At 43.7% G+C, this 24,917-nt stretch overlaps 1 protein-coding gene across 5 annotated transcripts; it reads right to left on the bottom strand.

Annotated features, from left to right (window-relative positions):
* LOC142467536 (uncharacterized) lies at positions 1–23,254 on the bottom strand. Of its 5 annotated transcripts, none has more exons than XM_075573358.1 (18): positions 23,015–23,254; positions 20,648–20,726; positions 19,757–19,979; positions 19,547–19,680; positions 19,058–19,244; positions 17,059–17,090; positions 16,368–16,483; positions 15,313–15,417; positions 13,638–13,754; positions 11,516–11,611; positions 10,300–10,425; positions 7,844–7,994; positions 6,216–6,277; positions 5,089–5,302; positions 4,765–4,795; positions 3,808–3,995; positions 2,889–2,980; positions 1–563 (listed from the first exon to the last, which is right to left on the bottom strand). In XM_075573358.1, exons 1-18 carry the CDS (start codon positions 23,201–23,203, stop codon positions 495–497), a joined length of 2,211 nt encoding a protein of 736 aa, XP_075429473.1. In that variant the 5' UTR covers positions 23,204–23,254; the 3' UTR covers positions 1–494. The 5 variants fall into 5 exon arrangements, 4 of the variants coding, with proteins under 4 accessions (XP_075429473.1, XP_075429474.1, XP_075429475.1 ...); XM_075573359.1 differs by having other exon boundaries at positions 7,862–7,994; XM_075573362.1 differs by lacking the exon at positions 1–563 and adding an exon at positions 3,105–3,169.
* Between the last annotated feature and the right edge of the window lie 1,663 nt (positions 23,255–24,917).

Genomic DNA, 24,917 nt, shown 5'->3' with positions numbered 1-24,917 from the left:
TCACAAATATATGCTTCATTTATTTAACCCCTTCAGGGCACTTTCACATACTTCACAAAGTTTAGTCCACAGGACAATAAGAAATTGCATATATTCAGGGAAGGTACCTGCTAAACGGAGGTTACCGTGACGAGGTTGGCGGTTTGAATCACATTTTGATTAAAAAAATAAGCAACCACATGTCTCCTTTGTTACACAGACTTAGGTTCGAAATGTAAACATGTCACTAGTATATTTTAGCCCAATTAGTACGAGCGCAGTATCTGTTCCTTGTCTCCCCGACAGCCAACAGACTGATTTAATATATATATATCAGCCACATTATTGTGTATTTTTCCATCAACGTCCATGAACCTCCTGGTGTCACTGGAGTCTAACGAAGGCAAAAAGCCACAGAGTTTCGCATGAGTAACGAGATGACATCAATAACATGACAGCAAATGGATTTGCGAGGTTTTTTTAAACCGGTGCATGATTACTGTTTATCGGTCTTGTTAATCACTGGTAATATCCAAGCTCTCCTTCTCGCCAGTAACGTGTCCGGTTAAGAATGTCACCAGCGCCTGGAAAAAAAAACACAAACACAACAGTGTGTCAAGTGGATCGAACTTCCCAGCAGATGGAAAATGTAAAGACTCCAGAGAAATAGATCGGGGGGTATTTATTTTTTATTTCACACACATTAAATCTGCCCCCTACACCCGGCAAAGACTTTTCTGCTCGTGTCCCATTCAGCTTTGTGGATAATTGAGACACTGCCCTAGCAGTGTCTGGGAATATAACCCTATCGCCCAGCCTCTCACTGCTACGTGGATCTCTGCTTGTAAGATAATACTCTATGTACATGGAGCATGGGATGACAAGGCTGCATTGTTTACCATTTTAAAGTTTAATTTGCTGGATGCATATTTGACATGGAGACTTTTAATTCCATTCTTATCTTACCCCATCAATTTGACTGAGTTAGGCACAAGAGTCAAGAGGGCTTCTAGAATGCAGAAACCGAGCTGCCAATCGCCTAGTGCAGGAGTGGCCAACTCCAGTCCTCAAGGGCCACAAACAGGCCACGTATTAGGAATATCCCTGCTTCAGCACAGGTGGCTCCATCAGTGGATCGGTCGTTGCGTGAGCCACCTGTGCTGAAGCTGGGATATCCTTAAAACCTGACTGGTTGCTGGCTCTTGAGGACTGGAGTTGGCCACTCCTGACTTGGCGTAACATTGTCTCAGCAGTGTGCTGTGCGGGTAGTGGGAGGGATGTGGCAGTAACATACTGTACATACACATTATTGCACAAACAAATATAAAGTCCCCAGCGCTATAAGTCCAAGATACCGTGACCTTAAAGGAAGTCTCTGATCTTTCAAGATGGTAGTTGGGCTTGATAAAGATGTTCCAGATGGGACAGTGTCTTTGATGTAGATGAGTACACCTTCTGAAATACAGATGACAGACACACCTGATTGCGGAGCGTATTTCTACAATCAGATCCCTATCTAAGATAGTACAGAATCTTACTCACATAAGTTACGTCAGTATGTTCATTGGAGAGAATCTGTGGTGGCTCCCCTTCTCCTCTGTTCCTCTCACGAACCCCCGTGTGGAGACAGCTTACTGGGATCAATCACAGTCCTCAATGGCGTCAGGGATGGATCCGTTGCGACACCCCCACCGACGTGAGATAAGATGGGTACAATATGGTGTGGTATGTAATTACTTTAATAGGCTAAAACACTTACACAAAGCATTAAAATACACTCACATGGTGCAGTGTGGATGATACTCCGCGCTAATGCCGTCCGCAGCTTGCAAATCCTTCCAGCACAGCGGGGAGGTACACTGCACACAGACACGCTGTCGACTCGGCGTGTGACGTCAGTACTGCAGGAACCCTCCTCGTGTCAGGACTACAGGTGCTGCGATGGCTCAAAACACTAGGCTCCTCCTCCCTACGCGTTTCGTGACACATGGTCACTTCGTCAGGGGTCGACAGCGTGTCTGTGTGCACCATATTGTACCCATCTTATCTCACGTCGGTGGGGGTGTCGCAACGGATCCATCCCTGACGCCATTGAGGACTGTGATTGATCCCAGTAAGCTGTCTCCACACGGGGGTTCGTGAGAGGAACAGAGGAGAAGGGGAGCCACCACAGATTCTCTCCAATGAACATACTGACGTAACTTATGTGAGTAAGATTCTGTACTATCTTAGATAGGGATCTGATTGTAGAAATACGCTGCGCAATCAGGTGTGTCTGTCATCTGTATTTCAGAAGGTGTACTCATCTACATCAAAGACACCGTCCCATCTGGAACATCTTTATCAAGCCCAACTACCATCTTGAAAGATCAGAGACTTCCTTTAAGGTCACGGTATCTTGGACTTATAGCGCTGGGGACTTTATATTTGTTTGTGCACTTCTGTTATCAGGTTTGGAATAGCCTGTCATTATTGTCACCAAGCTGCTTGATTTATATTTTTTGTTCTCACTTTGATGTTTGCAATGACACATATTGTTTAGCACATTATTGTTAGCACTTAGTAATTAATTATATTTAGTGTAGGTTAGCGCTTTTTGGAGGGGTTAATTTCTTTGTTTTGTTTACATACACATTATGCATTGCCTTGGGAGACCCGTGTAAAGAAGTGAGGAGGTAGGGGATTTGTAATGTTATTTTTACATTCAAGCACAATACAATGAATACACTCGCATACAATACAATGGCTGTTGCTTTAACATCACTTATTTAGGCATACAGTATTAACTAATTCGGTGACATCGCCTGTAACTCTTTCTCACCCCTGCATTTTCTGCAAAGGTTTTGCATACACGGTATATTATTATCCATATTAGATGGAGTTTGTGAATAACCGTTTCAGTTACTTACAAAAAGAGTTTCTTTATTCGTTGCGGGGTCTTGAAATGCTCCATGAGACGATCTGACATGTCTCTTCACAAGTGTAACCAGAATCGAAAACCCTTTAAATAGATAAAACACATACGGCGCACATTCTGAACACCGCAAACAACTTTTTTGGGGGGTGCAAAATTGCTGCCCGAAAATCTCATATTAAATTGACTTTGTGTGGGTCTACGTACTAACCTGAAATGTCTATCTGTGGCAGAATTATTTCTTCCCCTTTCTATTGGACGTAAACCCCAGAAAGTCTGTTAATAGCAGAATTAAATGGCTATGTATCAACCAAACATTTATTTGATGCAGCACGGCCATTTCATTACATGTATTATTTCTACAGACAGGCCGTTCTAAATAACATTACACTATCAATTTATATTTACCAGCACTCGGTCGGAATGAAAAAAATACGCATCAATCTAATTTAATTGATATTGTATTGCTGGGGCATTCAACATTCAGCATTTTCTAGCGCTAAAGTTCACGCACACAAAAAGTTCAACTATGATTTTAGTGCATAAGCTCCATCATGTGAGGCGCCATGTTTTTTTCACCCAACCACATTTCTGCTTCATTTTTTAAAGACAGGGCATTGATCAAATTTTTTTTTAAAAAAGCAGTGGCACTGTGGTTGCATTGAAGACATTGGAAACCAAGAGGTTAATATATATATATATATAGACCTCACAGCAAGTTTTAGATTGTGTATGTTTTCTAGACACACGAAACACAAGCCCTTTTTGTCACAAAGTGGTACTCCTAGTCCTGGCTCAGAATGTAATAAGAATATCACAGATTACCCCTGTAAAACATAACGAAGCCTCCTGGAACAGCTGGAGTGTTTACATTTTGTTTTGCACCTGATCGGTACCTCAGCACAAGAACTTACGTTGCAATTCCTTCATGATGAGTTCCAGGGCTTTGGTGGGGAGGCCCTCTGGTTGTGGCTGTGGCAACGGGCCCTCGTTAGACTGTATCAAATCACTGATATTATCCAAGTACGAAACTATTTTTTCTTCTGTAAAGATCTCAGAGAGATGCCGGGATATAATTTCTTTGCCCAATTTGTTGGTAAACCTGGAACCATAGAAATGGACGAGTATGTCTGACCCTGGTCAAGGTGGTGACATATCCACTGTGTACACAGTATAACACTGACCGTCCTCTTTTCACTATGGCAGGGGTGGCCAACTCCAGTCCTCAAGGGCCACCACCAGGTCAGGTTTTCAGGATATCCCTGCTTCGGCACATGTGCCACAGTCATTATGACGGAGTCACTGATTGAGCCACCTGTGCTGAAGCAGGGATATCTTAAAAACCTGACCTGTTGGTGGTGCTTGAGGACTGGAGTTGGCCACCCCTGTATGAAGGGCCTTATTCTACTTCGGCCAGAGTGGCTGTTCGACCCAAAATATTAAAGTCCATGGTGATTTTTGGCCACAAACAGCCCTATCGTCCACTTCGGCTTATACAGAAAAAGATCTTAAGTCTCTAAAACACATACAAATTAATATACAGAAAAGGTACAATAGTAACAAATGTTTGTTCAGTAATGCTCTCCATGAGGGTAAATATGCTGCAATATAAACCAGTGCTAAGTATGAGTGCATAACAATTATTAATGACCATGGCATTTTAGTGACTAGAGACTCCATGAAGCTTATTCTGCTTACAGAACTGAGGCACGACAAAGGCATTATTCCTACAAAAATAATGCCCCATTGATGCCCGCTGTGTGCACGTGCTGTCCCCCAGTCCTGTTGGAAGAGTAACTAACTCTTAACTGGGTACTACAGATTAGCGGGCCGGGCGAGATGCAACAACAAAGAATCAGCTTTGTACTCACTTGTTCAGAAACCGAAACACATAGTTACCACCTGAAAAATTATTTTGGTCATTGTCAGTTTCATCTGTCAAATGGTAGTGTAAACAGTAAAGTTGGGGTGTAAAATGTGTTTCAATATATATACACACATATTCATATACATACATACTTACATACATATCACACACTTGTTTTATCTAATAATTAACAGGGTAAAACAACAAAAGTTGAATAGATGTGTTGTGCAAATAGTGCGTATTTAGCATTGTGTAACCTGCATACAGTTCATTCTTGTGTATGTTTTTTTTATATTATAGAAAGATAATATGAAATAATGTGTCTTACCGTACAATAATTCGTCTGCCAAATACATCAGGTTCTCAGCGAGTTCATTTTGCAGAAGTGATCTCCGCGATTTCTGCCGTCTCCGTCCGTCATGCTCCAGCGTGTTTATACGATCAGACTGGATGCTGTTTGCGTTCATATTGGCTTTCCGGGGCCGCTTGCGTAAAGTGAAGATGTCGTCAGTGTCCGTCCCAGAATCCTCTTGTGAAGCAGCCTACATCAGGTAAAGATACAAACCCCAGAGACGCCGTGATGCCTTCGCCTTCCCTGCCAGAGCGAAATTACCCAGCTAAAGCCTCGTCCAGGGTGGTGCTGAGTGGGCACGCGCGCTCACGCTGGACCCGTTGCGACAATGCGCGTGGCCTGCCTGTGCGGGTGCGCCTGCTCGGCGCTCAGCCGTTTGCCGAGCGAGCAAAATTGATTTTGCTGCTCGCAAGCGCGTCACGTGAGCGGTTTGCCCAATGAAGGCGAACCTGCTCCGTGACGTCGGGGGCCCCGCCCCCAGACGCCCGCGCACCTAGCCGGCCAGGAGAAGCACGGCAGAGCAGGGCGCAGCGTCGGAGCGTCAGCGTATCCGTTCCCTACCTGGACGAGGCCTAATGAATTGCACTTTAAACTCACATTGCTATTGTCTCTCGGGCAGCAAAGTGGTGGAAAGTACCAATCCTTGCAAATATATCCTATGCTGAGATTATTATTACTTCCGTCCAAATCAGAAACTACTCGTTTATTGTGAGAGGAAAGGAAAACTATTTGGTTACAATCCAACTAACGACAAGGTAAACAACGACAGGTGGGATATATCCAGCCTGAAACAGTGTACAGGATGTCAGTGTTAACACATGTGCTATAACACTGTATGTACATTCTGATTACTTTAACACAGGGGGGCTCAACTCCAGTCCTCAAGCCCCCCCCCCCCTCCTCAACAGGTCAGGTTTTCAGGATATCCCTGCTTCAGCACAGGTTGCTCAATTAGTCCCTGCTTCAGCACAGGTGGCTCAATCAGTCTTTAACTGCGTCTCTGATTGAGCCACCTGTGGTGAAGCTGTGATATCCTGAAAACCTGACCTGTTGGGGGGGCTTGAGGACTGGAGTTGAGCCCCCCCCCCCCTGCTTTAACATACCGGGTCTTTTTCAGAAAGCGAGGCTGAGTGAGCTCCCGTCACACTGTGGGACAAGACTCCACCTATGAAATACATACAAAGGGAGAAGACAATCGTTGTTAACCATCTCGCATTCCAGCAGCTTCCTGTAACATTAAAAAGCAAAACCCTCAAAGTGTCAGCGCCTCAGAAGCATTAGAACTTTCTGGAACAATATCTTGGCTTCTTCGTGGAACATGGAAGGACTCAAACGTTCATGCCAAGAGGTCTCAGGGTAAAGAAAGTAACGCCCTTTTATTAACGAGAGATATCGCATTGTAAATGGTGCTTCTGTGGCCCCCTAATAGTAGCATAATAATGTTTTGGTGTAATTATTCAGTATTCCTGATATATAATACCTTGTTTACTGCTGCTATTTCTTGGAAGATAAAAAGCCACACTGGTCTGCACCGTCATTCTGTTTTCCCTTATTTCGAGATACTTATGCACCATGCTGTACCACTTACCTGATCAAAGAAGATTGAAATTGCACTTGCCACTGGCGATTGGCATTTTTTTATTCAAACACACTGTAAGTAGGTTGACTCAAGGAGCCGAGACCCCGTTCCCTTTTGCAGCAATTATACACTATATACAGGCATACCCCGCATTAACGTACGCAATGGGACCGGAGCATGTATGTAAAGCGAAAATGTACTTAAAGTGAAGCACTGCCTTTTTCCCACTTATCGATGCATGTACTGTACTGCAATCGTCATATACGTGCATAACTGATGTAAATAACGCATGTGTAACAGGCTCTATAGTCTCCCCGCTTGCGCACACCTTTGCTACAGGTAGGGAGCCGGTATTGCTGTTCAGGACGTGCAGACAGGCGCATGCGTGAGCTGCCGTTTGCCTATTGAGCGAGATGTACTTACTCGCGAGTGTACTTAAAGTGAGTGTACTTAAACCGGGGTATGCCTGTATTTCTTCTTCTTTTCTGGGTGATTTGGAGAAACGCTCCCTCTGGATTCTGGAAAAGTGTACATGCTAAAGGGAATCTGAAGCAAATTCCCACCGGAGGTTCTGAGATTTCGACAATCACAAAGACAATACCTTGAAACATCTGTATTATTGTACCTTTGTTTTCACATCACTATTAGTCACACTAATAAGTTTATTATAACCCTTGTTACACTCCTTTTTGTCACATACGCTACTTCACTTTGTATTGTATATTTAAGGTTCACTTTCACCTTAAATCACTATTTATTACTATATGTGTGTTTAAGCGTCTTCACCTGTCACCTATGGATATCGCCATACTTTATGCTTCCGGAAGATTGATATCCAGTCCGATTCTAAGGCTGCGTTTATAGTGCATGCTTGTGCGCGACCGCCTGACATCACGCGTGAAACATGCACTAACTCTCGCTTATTGCGAGGCAATCGGGAGGCGTGGCGCACGCAGCTGCTTCGCCCTCATTGGCTGAACCGCTCACATGACGTGGCCGTCGAGCGAAAACTATATTGTCTTTTCAAAATGCGCGTGCATTTGCACGCTCACATGCTCGGCCGTACTGCGGCACATTATATATTTTTTTTCACATCTTTTGGTGAAATCTTCAAGACAATCAGCAGCTCTGAATAGGTACTTTTTGCATTACCTTTTTTAGTACGGTTACATTTCAGCGCTCTGAAACCGCTCCCATCACTTGGATCAGAGTCGTTGGATTCATGGCTAGTACCAGTACTGCTAGACAGCGAAGTATCCTCCTCTCTCATCTCGGAGCTGTCTTCTGAGAAGGCCGGTATTCTCTAACAGGAAAAAAAGCCCAGAATTACTATTCTTTCAGGCATGGTGATGTCCTTGTTACTCCGTCATTTGAAATCAAAATCACAAGGATGTTCTGCAGGCGATAACAAACTGTCTGCAGATTATGTTGGACTATGTTTGATACGGTTCCACACAAGAGGTTAGTGTACAAAATAAATAGAATTTGGACTCGGTAAAAATATTTGCACCTGGATTGAAATGAAGGACAGAGAACAGAGTGTTGTAATAAATTGAACTTTTTCAGGTTGGGCTAAAGTTGGTGAGTGGAGTACCTCAGGGATCGGTACTGGGACCCGTGCTTTTTAACTTGTTTACCAATGACCTTGAGGTTGGCATAGAGAGCAAAGTGTCCATCTTTGCTGATGACACTAAATTGTGTAAGGTAATAGAATCAGAGCAGGATGTAATTTCTGTTCAGAAGGACTTGTGGATAGACTGGAAACAGGTGAGTTTTAATACAGATAAATGTAAGGTTATACATTTGGGAAACAAGAATAAACAGGCAACCTGCGAATTAAATGGGGATAAATTGGGGGAATCCTTGATGGAGAAGGATTTAGGAGTGCTTGCAGATAGCAGGCTTAGCAATAGTGCAGTAGCTGCAAAGGCAAACAAGATCTTATCTTGCATTAAACGGGCAATGGATGCAAGGGAAGTAAACATAATTATGTCCCCTTTATAAAGCATTAGTAAGACCCCACCATTAATATGGAGTACAATTTTGGGCACCACTCCTTAGAAAATACTTTATGGAACTAGAGAGAGTGCAGAGAAGAGCCACCAAATTAATAAAGGGGATGGACAATCTAACGTATGGGGATATAATAACCAGTGTTCGACAAACCTATACATTTGCTCGCCCCGGGCGAGTGGATTTAACCCCCGGGCGAGTAAATATTGGCCCAAGCAGCACACGTTTGGTACTAGGTGGCGAGTAGATTTTTTGGTGATTTGTCAACCACTGATAATAACTATATACAAATATATCCGGGGACAGTATAAGGATTTTTCAAAAGAACTATTCATCCCAAGGGCAGTACAAAGGACTCGGTGGCATCCCTTTAGGTTGGAGGAAAGGAGATTTCACCAGCAACAAAGGAAAGGGTCCTTTACAGTTTGGGCAGTTACAATGTGGAATTCATTACCCCTGGAGACTGTGATGGTAGATACAATAGATTTGTTTAAAAAAAAGGTTGGACATCTTTTTAGAAAGGGAATGTATACAGGGATATACCAAATAAGTAAACATGGGAAGGATATTGATCCAGGGAGTAATGTGATTGCCAATTCTTGGAGTCAGGAGGGAATTAATTTTTTTCCCTTATGAGATATCATTAGATGATATTTCACTGGGTTTTTTTGTTTGCCTTCCTCTGGATCAATATACTGTAAGTACAAATATAGGATACAGTATCTGTCATCTACATTTAACATAGGTTGAAATTGATGGACGTACGTCTATTTTCAACCTCATCTACTATGTAACTATGTAACTATGTAACTATGTTGGGAATTGTATTGTGAGCGTTTACAAGATGTATACCATGGTAATATGAGGCATTGTATACAGTATGCAAATAAAAACGAATCTGGTTGTTACTAATTAGAAATGGGGAAATGTGTGGAAGGAGTTTCTGGATCTGTAAGGCTGTGGGTTCAGTCGCCAGTCTAAAACATGGGCGTATTACTTTGTCTAGCTCAGGCCATTATCAGTCCTACTTACTAAACTACAAGACAATCACTTTTACTTTGAAGGGATTGTAAAGTGACGTCTGTTTTCTAATCCCATAGTCAGCCAGTTGAATTTCTTATGGGTATCTGAATGGGGAAGTGTTTGTCAATTGAGTGTATTCTTTCCCCTTATCCCCCCCTGTCCTAATCAGAGAACCAATGGGGAGGTGGGGATTCTGGCTGTACAAGCACTCGCTGAGCGCACAATGACATCACACAGTGACATCACACACAAGGGAGCAGCCAGAGGAAATCAAACCCTTCTCCCAACTCTAAAAAACACATTTAAAATACTTATATGTGTCAGACTTAGTAAAAAAAAAAAAAAAGTATCAATCCTCCAGATGAGACTCCTGCAAAAAGTCAATGGAATAAGTTCACTTTGGTCCTAGGAGGGAGTGACCCTTAAATACAGCTTAGTAAATATCTCCCTGTGTGCCTTTGCAGGTCTATCATGACATGCAGAGCAGTCGAACGTACATATAAATACTCTACCTTTTTAATGGTATTTTACTGCAAATAGTTCTGAAAAATAGCTTCATATTGCATACACACCTCCTTTTCTTGAAGGATTTTCAGCACATTCTGAAATATGTGTCTGCCCTCCTCCTGCTGTTCCAGAGGAGATAGGAAATAGAAGGCCTCCAGGTCATGGTGAGCTTTGACCCGGTCCACCAGTTCCTAAGAGAAGAGGACATGCATCTTACTGCACAATCATGCTAATCAGGAGATAGCAGATATGTTATCACTCATTTTAAAGATGCCACCTGCCACTATTGCCAGCCCCCATCCTCCTCAACCTAACTGTATGAATGATTTACCAAATACAGACACGCATGCAACTATTACCGTACTAACTACAACAGACATTGAGAGATACACAATCTACACACAGACATATACAGTGTGCACACTCGCGCATATATACACAGACCAACACATTTATACACCAGGGGTAGCCAACTCCAGTCCTTAAGAACTACCAACGGGTCAGGTTTTCAGGATATCCCTGCTTCAGCACAGGTGGCTCAATCAGTGGCTCAGACTTCGAATGAGCCACTGATTTTGCCACCTGTGCTGAAGCAGGGATATCCTGAAAACCTGACCTGTTGCTAGCTCTTGAGGACTGGAGTTGGCCACCCCTGGTATATACAGTACTATAGTTGTAAGCCTGTGATTTGTCTTGCTTATTTGGGTACAATATAAGTCACATAATAATAACTTCATTGCATATAGTGCTTTTCTCCCAGTGGAACTCAAAGAGTGTCAGAATTATACAATACGGAGAATTGTACAGGCCCAGTTGCTACCCAAACTTAGATGCCATGTTAGGTGCCCAACATTCAGCCCCATTCAAATAAATAGGGCTTCAATCTGCTCTAGCAATGGGAAGGTGGCTTCCACAAGGTACTAGGAAGTTGCTTTAGGTGAGTGTACAGGAATCTGTGACCTGTCCGGTCCTGACGGACCATCACAATCTGTAATGGAACAGTATTTATAGCACCTTTCACTGCTTTAGTTGAAGGATTCATGTGTAAAAGAGAAATACCTGAATATTCAAATCAACATTAATGATACAGTTTTATGCCCCTGTTTTTTTTTTTTTACAGATTGTGAAACACTCAGTAAAATACATATTATGTGAGCCTTGCAGACATCTCTGGCACAGGAGGGGGTTACGTTTCCCTGAGGGGTTAATCGCTGACATTTACCTGTTATTTCCTTGTATACTATGACCAACTTTATTCCATAATGAATAGTTATACTTCACCTTTACAAATGTGTGCGGTGTTGTTTTCAGCATCTTGCTGAACTGGTCTCGATTTGCCATTAGATCTTCTGATGATAATTCTAAATCCGGGTTATTCTGAAAGTCGGATATATTTTTACACATAGTAGATGAGGTTGAAAAAAGACGTACGTCCATCAAGTTCAACCTGTGCTAAATTTAGACAACAGATACTTTATCCTATATCCGTACTTACTTACTGATCCAGAGGAAGGCAAACAAAAAAAAACCCCAGTGTCATATCATGCAATGATATCTCAACACTAAACACTAAAAAAGACTTTACACAAAATGCTTTACTTTTAAGGAATTCTATCCGCATGTAAAACTTTATTGTGGACGATTTGCCATCAGTTAGACGCTACATTTTAAAAAATCTTTTATCTTGTTTTGACACAATCGTTATGGAACATCTTATCTACTATATATTTTGGAAAGTTGTCTGTCTGTTCGCTATGTATTTGGACACCTCTTAAGATATCGTAACTAAATTTAGCCTGATGGTTCCTGAGATCGAGGAGAAGGTTTTTGTCTATGTTTGGAAATTGGATACCTTCTATTTTAAATTGTATGAGTTATTACAATTTGTCTAAGTAAGTCAGACACTGGGTGTTGTAACTGGTAGGCTATGTATCTGGCATTTGATATCATACTGGTGACATCATAATGCCCATAGCCTGGTGGCAGATATGGAGAGTCAGATAGCTATAAAGTTTACACAGACAACAGATGTAGAAAGAAAAAGAGGAAGTCAGTTGGCACGTTACATCCTACTGGTCACATCATAATGTACATAGCCTGGTGGCAGATAAGGAGAGCCAGATAGCTATAAAAGTTTACACAGAGAGCAGACAGAGAAAGAGAGAGAAGAAGTCATTTGGCACGGGAGGAGAAAGTAAGAATGCTGGAGAAGGGGAGAGAGGCGGAACGAATTGGGGTCATCGTAAGGTATTAAAGGAAAGTGATGGGAGGGAGATGAGGGGGAAGGAGAGAGGGAAGAGGTGAGCGGGGAGAGAGAGAAGGGGGGAGAGAGAGAAGAGGGGGAGAGAGAAGAGGGGGGAGGTAGACAGAAAAGGGGACGGGGGAGAGAGTGAAGAGGGAGGGGAGAGAGAACGGGGAGTGAGAGAAGAGGGGGGAGAGATAGAAGAGGATTGGAGAGAGAGAAGAGGGGTTGAGAGAGAAGAGGGAAGATAGGTTGAGAGAGAAGAGGGTAGAGGGGGGGAGAGAGAAGAGGGTAGGGGGGAGAGAGAAGAGGGTAGGGGGAGAGAGAAGAGGGTAGGGGGGAGAGAGAAGAGGGTAGGAGGGAGAGACAAGAGGGTAGAGGGAGGGAGAGAGAATAGAGTAGGGGGGAGATAGAAGAGGGTGGAGGGGGGGAAAGAGAAGAGTTGGGGGGAGAGAGAAGAGGTGGGGGGGGAGAGAGAAGAGATGGGGTAGAGAGAAGAGGTGGGGGGGAGAGAGAGAAGAGAGAGAGAAGAGGTGGGGGGACAGAGACGAGGTGGGGTGGGGAGAGAGAAGAGGTGAGGGGGAGAGAGAAGAGGTGGGGGGGAGAGAGAAGAGGTGGGGGGGAGAAAAGAGTGGGGATCGCACCTAGGAGAAGTAGTTTCACGTCGGTCTCATGGTGCCACTTTTGCTTAAACATACTGTATGAAGGTGAAAAAGAAAGGTTTTCTTTGCCACATAATTATAATGGGAACTATTAAAGTTTCTCTTCTTTTTGCTTCCCATGCATTAAGTATATTTGGTTTACAAGAGAACATTATTGCACAATGTCAAGGAGCAAACTGCATGACCTTGATCAGGGGTGGCCAACTCCAGCCCTCAAGGGCCACCAACTGGTCAGGTTTTCAGGATATCCCTGCTTCAGCACAGGTGGGTCAATCAATGACTCCGTTGAAGACAGCACAGGTGGCTCTTCAGCACAGGTGGCTCAATCAGTCTATGACTGAGCCACTGATTGAGCCACCTGTGCTGAAGCAGGGGTTTCCTAAAAACCTGACCTGTTGGTGGCCCTTGAGGACTGGCATAGGCCCTCCCTGGCCTTGATGAATAGACATCCACAGAGAACCTCAGCGAAGGAATGAAGCTGAACCATGGGGCATCTTACCTGACATAGCTTGTCGTGGATCTTGATAAAATCGTGTTCGCTTCTTTGAACACTCCAGAGCTCAGTATCCAAACTGTGTTCCTTTGCCACACGAATCTTGTAAATATTGTCTGTCCCCTTTGAATGTAAAATACAATTTATGGTATTATTGAATGTTACACACAAGAATTCCTCTTCAGTTTCAATGGTAGTTATACAGTAATTGTTCACACCTGAAAACTGACCGCACTGCCAACACATAGAATTAAACACACACACACACACACCACCCCCCACCCCCCCAAACAATAGCACCAAATTTAACATAGAAGAAAAACATATTGTTAAAACAAATCTGGTGTATTATTCCCCAGTTAGCACTTGGTTGACACTGATATATAAGCCGGTGTTTTGGTTCATTTAAGAGCTATTTCATCAAAGGAAAATAAGCTTTCGGAAAAGTATTCCCCCACTTTGTGAGATAACTGTGACTTAAAAAATAAATAAAAATGGAAATAGATACTTATTATGTTTGCATATTCAGTATGATTATACGTTGCAGCGTAATCATTGTCAGTATGAGTTCAGTTTCCTCGCACAACACTTAAAGTGGAGTTACATCTTGGATTTGTTTAAAAAAAAATTAAAAATACACACACACATATATATATGCAAATGTAAATACAACTGTACGCTCATCTGCATGTCTTAGGCAGGTCTGCAACCCCACCTTTCACCATTATCACCCAGCACACAGCACTTCCACTGCAGCAAGGGATTCTGGGAAATGACATGCAAATGAGCACACAGTGCCACTTTTTGCTTCAAAAACCATTTTTAACATGGTTCCCTATAGGCTTAAGCTTGCTGCATGGTCACAGCTTTGAGCACAGCCAGGGTTAAGGTGCATACCCAGAAAACCCATCCACCGACAGCTGTTTCGACCTTAATGGGTCTCATCAGTGTGGGGTTGGTTAACTGGGTATGCAAAGAAGCTAAAGGATGGGGTTTACCATATATATATATATATATATATATATATATATATATATATATAATCAAAAAATAAATAGATGATACCGTTCTGTGGCTAACGAAATGCTTTTATTTGTGCGAGCTTTCGAGATACACTGATCTCTTCTTCCGGCGATGTTACAATGAATGAAGCAAAAGGTTACTTAAAAAACAGTGTCTCTTGGAATGTTATCTGTGCTGTTCCTTCCCCCGGTGTGGATGAGATTTATGGCTAGAGGTGTCAAAAGGTAATGAAAGCAAGTGATTATTGAAGCTCGGCTAACACGGTACTGATACCTCTACATATATATATATATATATATATATATATATATATATATATATATATATATATATATATATATATATTATCGGTGCTTTCTGAGATACTAACCTCCAAAGGGGCCTGGAAAGTATCTGTTTGAAGGTTACGCGTCCCACGGGCCTATAGGAGGCCGCCACGGTATCCCTTGTGGATTCCTATTGGCCTAGACGACGAAGGGTATTTAAACAGATTTGACGCACAGGCATCACCTTCAGATGTAAGTTTCTCGGAGATCAGGGGGTCCCCGGAGCTGAGATTAACACAGTTCAGCTCCAGAGACCCCCTGCTCCCCACCTAGGGAGGAAATACAATTCTTTATTGTTTAGAAGTAAAGCTCATTTAATTCCCCCGATTTACCTGCACATCACAGACTGTGGCGCTCCAGCCCTCCTTTTCCCACAGCTGACACAATGTATCACACAGCGATGTCTCTGCAAGTGAATCATCCTCACTGGAAGTCTCCTTACAGAGAAATAAATACACATATTTAATGGGTTCCTCCCACCTGCCCTTTTTGGGCCACTAAACGTTGGGTTAAAGATGCCAATCATGGGTTAAATACTTTCCTTAATCATGCCCGTCCTGGTAGAACGCAATACGGAGGTGATGGGAGGAATGATGCGCTCTCTCTATAAAACCTGAGCTGGATAATTCCTCCCGAGTTCTTTAGTTCTTCAAGTTCAAGTTTAGCCCACCTCCCCAGCAGTGCAAGATATTTGCAACACTTTCCTGTTTGTGATCATTTGTTGCTAATGTTCCCAGCAGTTTGAGCTGCAAACTGCAACAATAGATAATGTTACCTTAGTAATATAAGAATACATTGTAGCTGCGGAGTTACACTGACTCAAGGATTGATTGAAACTAAAAGGCGGCCATTTAGTGAACCCTGGGAAGCAGGATCTTTGCTGATCGATGATCACGGGAGAACGTATTGATCGGTAGCTTAGGTAATTAGTGTTCAATAAAGGTAATCGAAGGCTGTATATATTAAAACAAATATATATATCATTTATTTTTTTTAAAGTGCCGCTTGGATTGCGTCTTTAAGTGAATAGTGATAAAATCTTCTCCAACACAGTGACGCATCTTCTCAACATATTAAATAGGGGCACATACTGTAAGTCTTAGATTGTAAGCTCTTTGGCTCAGGGTCTCCGTTAGCATTATGTTGTTATTTATCAGTTGCACTTATTCCCATTGTTTGTAATGTATTTACCTCCCATTGCAATGTTGTACAGCACTGCGCACACTGATGGCGCTATGTAAATAAAATGATACATACACCTTGGCACAGTTAGAGAGTTCTCAGGAGAAAGGAGTATACAGGTAAGGTATATAGGTATATAGGTAAGGCAAGCAGCGTTCGCACGTAGTATAGATGAAGAAGTCAGCAGAATGCGACCGGAACTCACCTCGTCGCTACCGCTCTGTGCAACATCTGCAGGGTCCCTGCACGCAGGCAGCGACCGGAACATATCAGGAGCGTCGTCATCGGGTCTTTTAACTCCAAAGCAACGCAGGAATTTAGCTGAATTTTCAATGAAATGATAGTTTCAGTTAAGGACAATGCTGAGAGAAACAGAACGGAAAATCAGGGATGGGATCAAAAATACAGTCATAAGTGTATGTATATTTAAATATATGTATGTATACATGTGTGTGTGCGTATAAAATATATATATATATATATATATATATATATATATATATATATATATATATATATATATATATTATGCATGTGTATATATGCAACTTCATTAAATCCTTCAAACAAAAAGGATTCTTTAACAAAAGTTTGTTGTTTTAACTTGGGTCAAATTTACTCTTTATATTTCAAATTAGAGCTTTATTTTACATAAATCTGGTCCTGTATATATATATATATATTGTTGCAGTTTTTTTGCTGTAGTCCTGTCCCAATGCTACAGCCAGGAGACTTCAATACAGAACCCCCACTATTTGTCATGGAAACAAGGATACATATTATATACATATTTTTTTCTTGGGGGGGGGGGGGCTCTGAGTCCAGAAGTACTTCTTGTGGCCTTTTAAAAAATCTTTGATTTGTTGGGGATTTTTATTATATTTAATGTGCGTTACCTTTTCTGGCTGACGGTTTTCCACCTTTCTTTCTTAAAAAGAAATAAATACAAAATAAGTTCAACTTTATTTATAAACATTCATTCAACGGGGACACTGTGGCCTGGAACCCCCCGCTGACTTTAATAGGAGTATCTGTGCGCAGAGCCACGGGCTGCAGTTTAATGAATGACCCCTTCAGGTTATTTATAATGCAGCCAGGCAAGAAATGATGGGCCTTGTTTTCTAAGCAGTGCTTTTGCATTATACGAGGGATGGGCAACTCCAGTCTTCCAGCCACCAATAGATCAGTTTTTCAGGATATCCCTGCTTCAGCACAGGTGGCACAGTCAAAGACTGAGCCACTGGTTGAGCCACCTGTGCTGAAGCAGGAATATCCGTAAACCCTGATCTGTTGGCGGCCCTTGAGGACTGGAGTTGATCAGTCGAAGGCTGAGCCACTGATTGAGCCACCTATGCTGAAGCAGGGGTATCCTGAAAAACTGACCTCATGGTGGCCCTTGAGGACTCCAGTTGTCCACTTTTGCATTAGACAATTTCCAGCGCTGGAAGATACCTTATGCACTTTAGTGGGCTGTAAGGCTGCGCTTATAGTTCTGTCGCCGGCGACAGCGACGCGAGGGCGACGGTGATGTCACGCTACGGTTGCTGGAAAAATCAAATTGACTTGACTTCCAGCGATCGCGACCAAGCCATCGCGCCGCTTCTACTATAAGCGCACGCAATGGCGGAAATACATTTGTTTTGCCGCGACATTGCATCGTCGGCGCTATAAGCGCAGCCTAAGGCGTCTTCTGACGCTGCCAGGCGTCAAATGGAGCAGCACCATTTAGTAAACAAGGGCCTCTATGTCATTATTGCGGCAAACTAAGCGGCACACAGGTTAATAAACCTATACAAATGCAAATAGATATATGGTGCATCGCAGGAAACAATGTCACAATGTTACAATCATTCTTAGCTGTACGGAGTAAAGGAGACGCTCGGGGTACCGGCAGTGTCCTGGGAACGGGTTTTGTCTCATATATACTAAACGTTGCTATTCCATCAGATGCCAGTAAAGTGTATGGTCTGTAAGACTTGTTCCGGTGACGGAAGATTCCTGATGGGAATAGCTTAGTGTGGCATTTCTGTATGTGCCTTCGGCTGCGCTTATAGTGCCCGCGGCGTCGCGGCAAAATAAATGTATTGCCGCCATTGCGTGCATTTATAGTAGATGCGACGCGACAGAGCGACAGAGCGATGGCTTGGTCGTGATCGCTGGAAGTCAAGTCAATTTGATTTTTCCAGTGACCGCAGTGTGACATCACCATCGCCATTGCGTCGCCGTCGCCAGCACTATAAGCGCAGCCTTAGAATGAGATTTTATGGGCCAGGGACCCATTGGAGGGTCTATTCTCTAAGCCAGCGGTGCACAAACTTGGGGGCGAGACTGACTGCAGGTGGCGCGGGTGTTTACAGAGGCCCTGCGCGCTTCCCAAAGGCGCATACGTTAAGTACCTGGGAAGCAGCGACGGCCTCTGTAAACTTTACTTACCGTGGCTCCAGTGGCTTCTTAGACGCGTCGCCATGGCAACGCGGGGTCATGTGACATCACATTGCTATGACAATGTGATGTCATGACACTGGAGCCGACGCCGGAGCCGAGGTAAGCGGGGGTGGGGGCACGGAGAGAGGGGAACTGCCAGCAGGGGGGGGCGCAGGGAAAAAAGTTTGCACTCCCCTGCTCTAAGCTGTGAGATCGCTGATTTTACACGGAAGACCCATCGTAGTCAATGGGGTTTGTGGGTCAAATTGCACGGATCAGGGATCTTGCAGCTTAGAGAACATACCCTTACTTTGAAAAGTCCCAAATTAGTGTAATCCGAGCCGAACCAGAGTACAAGAGGTCCAGCCAGAAGATGAACTCCAAAGCTTTGTGCGTGGAAGGCAAACACTTTGACCACTACACCATGCTCTTACCCCATGAAATGTTTTGTCGGTTTTTTTTCAATCTTACTTAGTGGGTTTTGCACCATCATTCTCTAGGCTGGATTTTGATGCAGCCGGTTCATTAAAATCTTCAGTCGTTTCAGTGGATGTGTCAAATTTTTCTTGGGTTCCAACAGGTGGTATGTCCAACTTGTTGACTATCGACTGATTGATAAATCCAGGATCTGCCAATATATTTATGACCGGCTCTAAGACTGGGATGAAAATTAAATGTTAAAAGTATTAACAAGTTGAACTGATCACCTGCCACTTTAATGACCATTTTATGGCCATTTCTAGCATATCATTACGTTCCTCCGTGATGTATCCTGAAAAGGGATTTTGTTTGGAAACTGACATTGGAAGTGGAAATCTGATCACAAGCCGGGAAACAGCAAATTGGACTATTACTCACCGAATTACAAACAGAATACAATATATGGGACTCCATCAGAAAAGAATCCCCTGATCTCATTCACTACCTCAATATGATCACTGGAAGCCAGGTGGGACTTACCATTTATAGCTACGATTTCAGTTAGAAAGAGCATTATATGATCTGAATCCTTCTGGGGAACTGGTAACAGGTGATTTAGGAGAACCTTTGTCTGCTTTCTTAGGATATCTATCTCTTCCTTGTGGGTCTTCTCTCTGGAAAAATAGCCCCTCTTATTACATTTCACCAAAATATCACAAGATCTAGATATCAAAACATTGTTGTCCTTACTTCTTCGTGGTTTTGTCTTTTCTGAACCGTTTTAAGTGATTAATCAGAAGTTTCGCTACACCACTTATTATTTCATAGTCTTCCACATGCGCTGTCTTTCTTCGGAGATTGAAAAAGGTGTCCTTTATCGTCTGGCTTATTTCCCCATAAAGAGGTTGATCCTTCATCTCTTCGGGGGCAGAATGCCATGGCGAGATATACACGGAGTAGATGGAGCCAATCACTGTCAAGAGACAAGGAATGATGACCAAACGTTCGGGGAACGTAAACCAAGACCAAATGAATCTGCAAAACCTAACTCTGAATATCTTACCACGGTGACATTATATCGGGCGGTGGCCAACTACAGTCTTGAAGGGCCATCCAACAGGTACAAGTTTTCAGGATATCCCTGCTTCAGAACAGGTGGCTGCAGCGTTGGATTTAAAAACCATGCCGTCCACAGGCACTTACTTGGTGCCGCCCTCCTCCTCCAGCGCCACGCCGTCTTGTTGCCATGGCAACACGATGCTTTGTGATGTCACGTTTCTGGACGCACACGTGTGATCGGCACTTGCCGCACGTGAATGCGTCGATCGTGCATGCTGCCCTCAAATTTGGCCACCCCAAAATTTGGCCGCCTTAGGTCCCAATGGGAAATCCGCCACCGAGTGGGCTCAATCAGTGGTTCGGTCTTTGATTGAGCCACCTGTGCTGAAGCATGGATATCCTTAAAACCTGACCTGTTGGTGGCCCTTGAGGACTGGAGTTTGCCCTCTCCTACACTAACATCTTTATGTCATTAACAGCTATAACAAAGCACTAACTCCCCACTCTGTGCACCCGAATATATTTTCAGTTCACAGGTGGGGGGAGGGGAGGTAGATCATCTGAAATATAAATATTGAGTACCTCTTTCCAGGGCTTTCATGAGGACTGAACTATTATTAGGAAAGTAGTCAACTTCATCTTGTTCCTGAAAGTGATGCTCCTATGGAAAGCAAGACAAGTTGGCAACAACAAGTTATTGATGTAAGAGGGAGTGGCTGCTTGAGTAAAGACACTGATAACTGAAGGAAAGAACCAAGTGCATGCTGGTCTCAACGACTCCCAGTTAAATCCCAAAAGTATGTCCGTCCTGCTGCTCGAAGTTCTCTCCGGGGGCAAATGGAGTACAACAAACACAAAAAAACAGCACATAGAGAGACACAATCAATAACAATTTGTAGTAATTTATATAAAAAATGAACAAGTTGAAAACTTTCATGCATAATAACATCTCGTTAGACTATCCTCCCCACATGGGGACATGGTGGTGTATCCGGAAACCCTCCACTCTGGGTCTAAATGGAAAAATCACCCAAAGGAACAAAGTCCCAGTATTAGTCCCAATTTCTTGTGGAGGAGCTGCAGCACTACTGCGATGCCAGTCATAGCGCCCTCGTGGGTTAGGGAGGACATCGAACATCTGTCGTCAGTGTCTGATATTAAAAAACGTGATGACCTCAATATCTCTACGCGTTTCGCATCATTGGATGCTTCATCAGGGGTTGGGTCTATAGGTCTGATGGCTGGCATATATATACCCAAATACATTCCCTCCTCATAACCTTGATCCAGTCGGGCAATTAACCTTCCATTAACAAATCAACATGTAAAATAAATACGTACGTGACAAAAACATTTGGGGGGTCTTAAGCACCCCTGCCATAAAGGATAGTGAGTTATTGTCAAACAATTCCTTTTTAGCCTCTTTTGTATGCAAGGCGGTAGGCAATGTAGTGCTGGTATATATAAACCTCTTGGTAGCACTAACGCTGGGATTATGGTGCCGGCGTCGCTAAGCGCGCACGCGCCCGGTAAGAACTCTGCTGTATTTGTTTATGGGAGTTACCCCAGCACCTGCGCAACTGCCGGCAAAGTAGCGCATTGAAGCAGCAGCGTTCTCAGCATACAAGAAAATCGGTGTTTTCTGGCCGTGTGACGTCAGCGCACGTGAGCTGGTTCAGCCAATGAGGGTGAACCAGCTTCGTGACACGTCCGCCACGCCCCGCAATGCGTCTATAATCTCCTGCAGCCAAGTTTACAAATCGCTTGGCACGCAGCCACGCAGGGACCATAATGCCAGCCTTGGTGACCAGTTAGGCTGCATCCATAGTGCAGGAGACGGCGCGAGCGATATCGCTTGCACCGAAAACAAACACTAGGACGCCAATGTGTATGTGTATAGTGCACACGTGAGCACGACGGGGCGACCGGTGCTCGGCAAACAAAGTTTGAATTTCCCGCACGACGGCCGGGTCACTTGAGCAGTTCGCCCAATGAGGGCAAACCAGCTCCGTGATGTCACAGCCGCACCCCCGACCCCCCCCCCCCCCCCCATAGCGCAAACATGCAGGCCACGAATCTCAGCAAGTTCAGGCGCGTGTGACGTCATGCTTCTGGTCGCGCTCGCACTATATCCGAGGCCTTAGCCACAGCTGCCCATGTGGGTTACAGGGGGGTTAATAAAGCAAACAGTTGGTAAGAGTTTATTGATGCCTAGGTCTCAGTATAGGGTCATTTGACGTTGCGACGTCACATTGCCATGGCAACGAGACGCCTTGTGATGCCACGTTGGTGACGTCCTGACGCTGCGAATCGGAAGGAGGCCCCCGACATATGTAAGTGACTTCCCATCAGGCCCGAGAGTGCGGCAAATGTATATGGGGGCGGACATTTTTACCGCCCTAGGCCCAGCCCTAACGGGCCTGATGAGAAGTCTGCCACTGCTTCCATGACCACAGCCGTTACTAAGGGGATAATAATAGTATGTGTTTCATTGTTTTCCCAACGAGCCCAGGATTTTCACGTAGGTTTCCTAACACCATCCTAACCCGTCACTAGTTTTAAATACCTGGGCATATGGTTTGACTCCCACTTAACATTCGGGATGCACATTGATCTCTGCTAGCCAAGGCGGAGCGCTTACCGGCACCGCCTATGGTGGTCTATATCTCCGAAAGAAGGGGGCCCCCTTGTGCTGAAATGAATGAGGTTCAGGTCCGGAGACCCCCTGCTTCAATGTTAAAAAAGAAAATCTCCAGCTTGGATTGCCTCTTGGATTGCCTAAACTGAGACAATAGGCAGGATGCCTCTACCCCAAGGAGCTTACAATCTAGAATTGGTCGCTTTGTTGACTTTGCTACTGACATGCCACCGGAAATGGGCCATTTTCTGGTCTTCAATAACATCAGATTGGGAAGCCTCCTCAGATCTTACTCAGGATTACAATCATACCTTTGCACTTGTCTCTGTTTGTCCCGTCCTGGTTTCCTGATGGTATCCAGTTTCACTTTCAGATTTCCATGACCAGATGTAATAGGAAGCAAAGCCAACCCCGAGAGCGGAGAAAACTGGCCACCAAGAGTCGGCCATGTACACAAGGGCAAACGTTAGGAGAATTGTTGTGTATGTCCGGGCAGCCATATCTGAGGAGTTACTTCACACTAACCAAAGTGAAACTAAGTTTCAGATTACGATCAGGCTGGGTGACTAAGGCTATTTCTGTCAGCATATAGTCCTCTTTCTCCCCCACCCCCTACGTGCCCAGCAATCTAATACACACCTTGACTTAAAGTGGCAATCCAAGCTGACGATTTTGTTTACATAGGATAGAGGCAGGGGGTCTTCTGAGATGAATCCCAATCATTTCAGCTCTGGGGACCCCCTGTTTCCGGACTTACATACCTCCGTAAGGGGTGCCGGTGGTCAGCTAGCTGTGGTTCGCATAATGGCGGAGTTTCGAAGCTCCCGTGCCCCGCGGGCCAATTGAAAGCCGTGACGTCATTCGGTGCGACTTCCTATTGGCCAGCGTGATAGGGGTCTTTAAACTTTGCCGAAATACCGGAACCCCCAACAGAGGACTGCTCGGGAAACAGGGGGTCCCCGGAGCTGAAGTTGATTGCATTCAGCGCCAGAGGCCCGCTGCTTCAAACCAATGTAAATATATATATATATATATATATATATATATATACACATATACATATACATATACATATATATATATATATATATATATATATATATATATATATATATGTTAAGCAAAGGCGAAGAAAGGAGCCCGAAATAATAGCACTCTAGTATATCATATGAATATACAAAAATACACAATTTATTTAATTAACTGTCACAGAACAAATATAAAAGAAAGCATAGAATATTTCAAATCAGGCATAGATCTCCTGTACGTAAAACATGTCTGTCGCTCACTAACATGCAAATCTATTAGGGCACAATATCTCAGATGAGGAAATCACAGCACAATAGGGTCTCAGCCAGAGAGGGAGGTTATACTACAGATTTAGCTCATAGCTGCAGTATGGAGGAAATAGCTATAACCAGCATATCAAAACACCCACTACACAATTCACGGGACTAATATAAAGTGGTCCCTAGAAGGCTGAACACAGCTGTGCAACAATCAAAGCGGTGGGTGAAGGACTAGGTTAAGCACACTCCAGAAACTGTCAAACATAAAACACATTCCACCTAAGCATAGAAAACACAGTGTAAATGAAAAGGCATGGAGCAACTGCTCAAAGTATAATTACGTGTCCCTGAGAGGGGACAGACCAGGGGATCCTGCCTACAGCACCCACTCCTACGCGTTTCGGCAGATGCCTTCAACTGGGAGCCCACCGCTTTGATTGTTGCACAGCTGTGTTCAGCCTTCTAGGGATTACTTTATATTATTCCCGTGAATTGTGTAGTGGGTGTTTTGATATGCTGGTTATAGCTATTTCCTCCATACTGCAGCTATGAGCTAAATCTGTAGTATAACCTCCCTCTCTGCCTGAGACCCTATTGGGTTGTGATTTTTTCATCTGAGATATTGTGTCCTAATAGATTGGCATGTCAGTGAGCGACAGACATGTTTTACATACAGGGGATCTATGCCTGATTTGAAATATTCTATGCTTTCTTTTATATTTGTTCTGTGACAGTTAATTAAATAAATTGTGTATTTTTGTATATTCATATGGTATACTAGAGTGCTATTATTTCGGGCTCCTTTCTTCGCCTTTGTTTAACACATTACTAGGCCCATGTAGCACCACTGACATACTATTAAGTATTTATATTATTGCCGTCAGTATTTAGTTACCCTTATTAGTCTTGTGGATGCGGGGTCCGC

This window comes from Ascaphus truei, chromosome 16, assembly GCF_040206685.1.
Source record: "Ascaphus truei isolate aAscTru1 chromosome 16, aAscTru1.hap1, whole genome shotgun sequence".
In the NCBI taxonomy this organism is placed as follows: domain Eukaryota; kingdom Metazoa; phylum Chordata; class Amphibia; order Anura; family Ascaphidae; genus Ascaphus; species Ascaphus truei.
This window is presented reverse-complemented; position numbering and strand designations above follow the sequence as displayed.

Coding starts and splice junctions, on each gene's coding strand:
- LOC142467536 (XM_075573358.1), bottom strand. CDS start 23,203: ATGGCTGCCCGGACATACACAACAATTCTCCTAACGTTTGCCCTTGTG. Junction 5,303..6,215: donor CGCTTTCTGAAAAAGACCCG/GTATGTTAAAGC, acceptor TACCTGATGTAG/GCTGCTTCACAAGAGGATTC. Junction 4,796..5,088: donor GGCAGACGAATTATTGTACG/GTAAGACACATT, acceptor ATAATTTTTCAG/GTGGTAACTATGTGTTTCGG.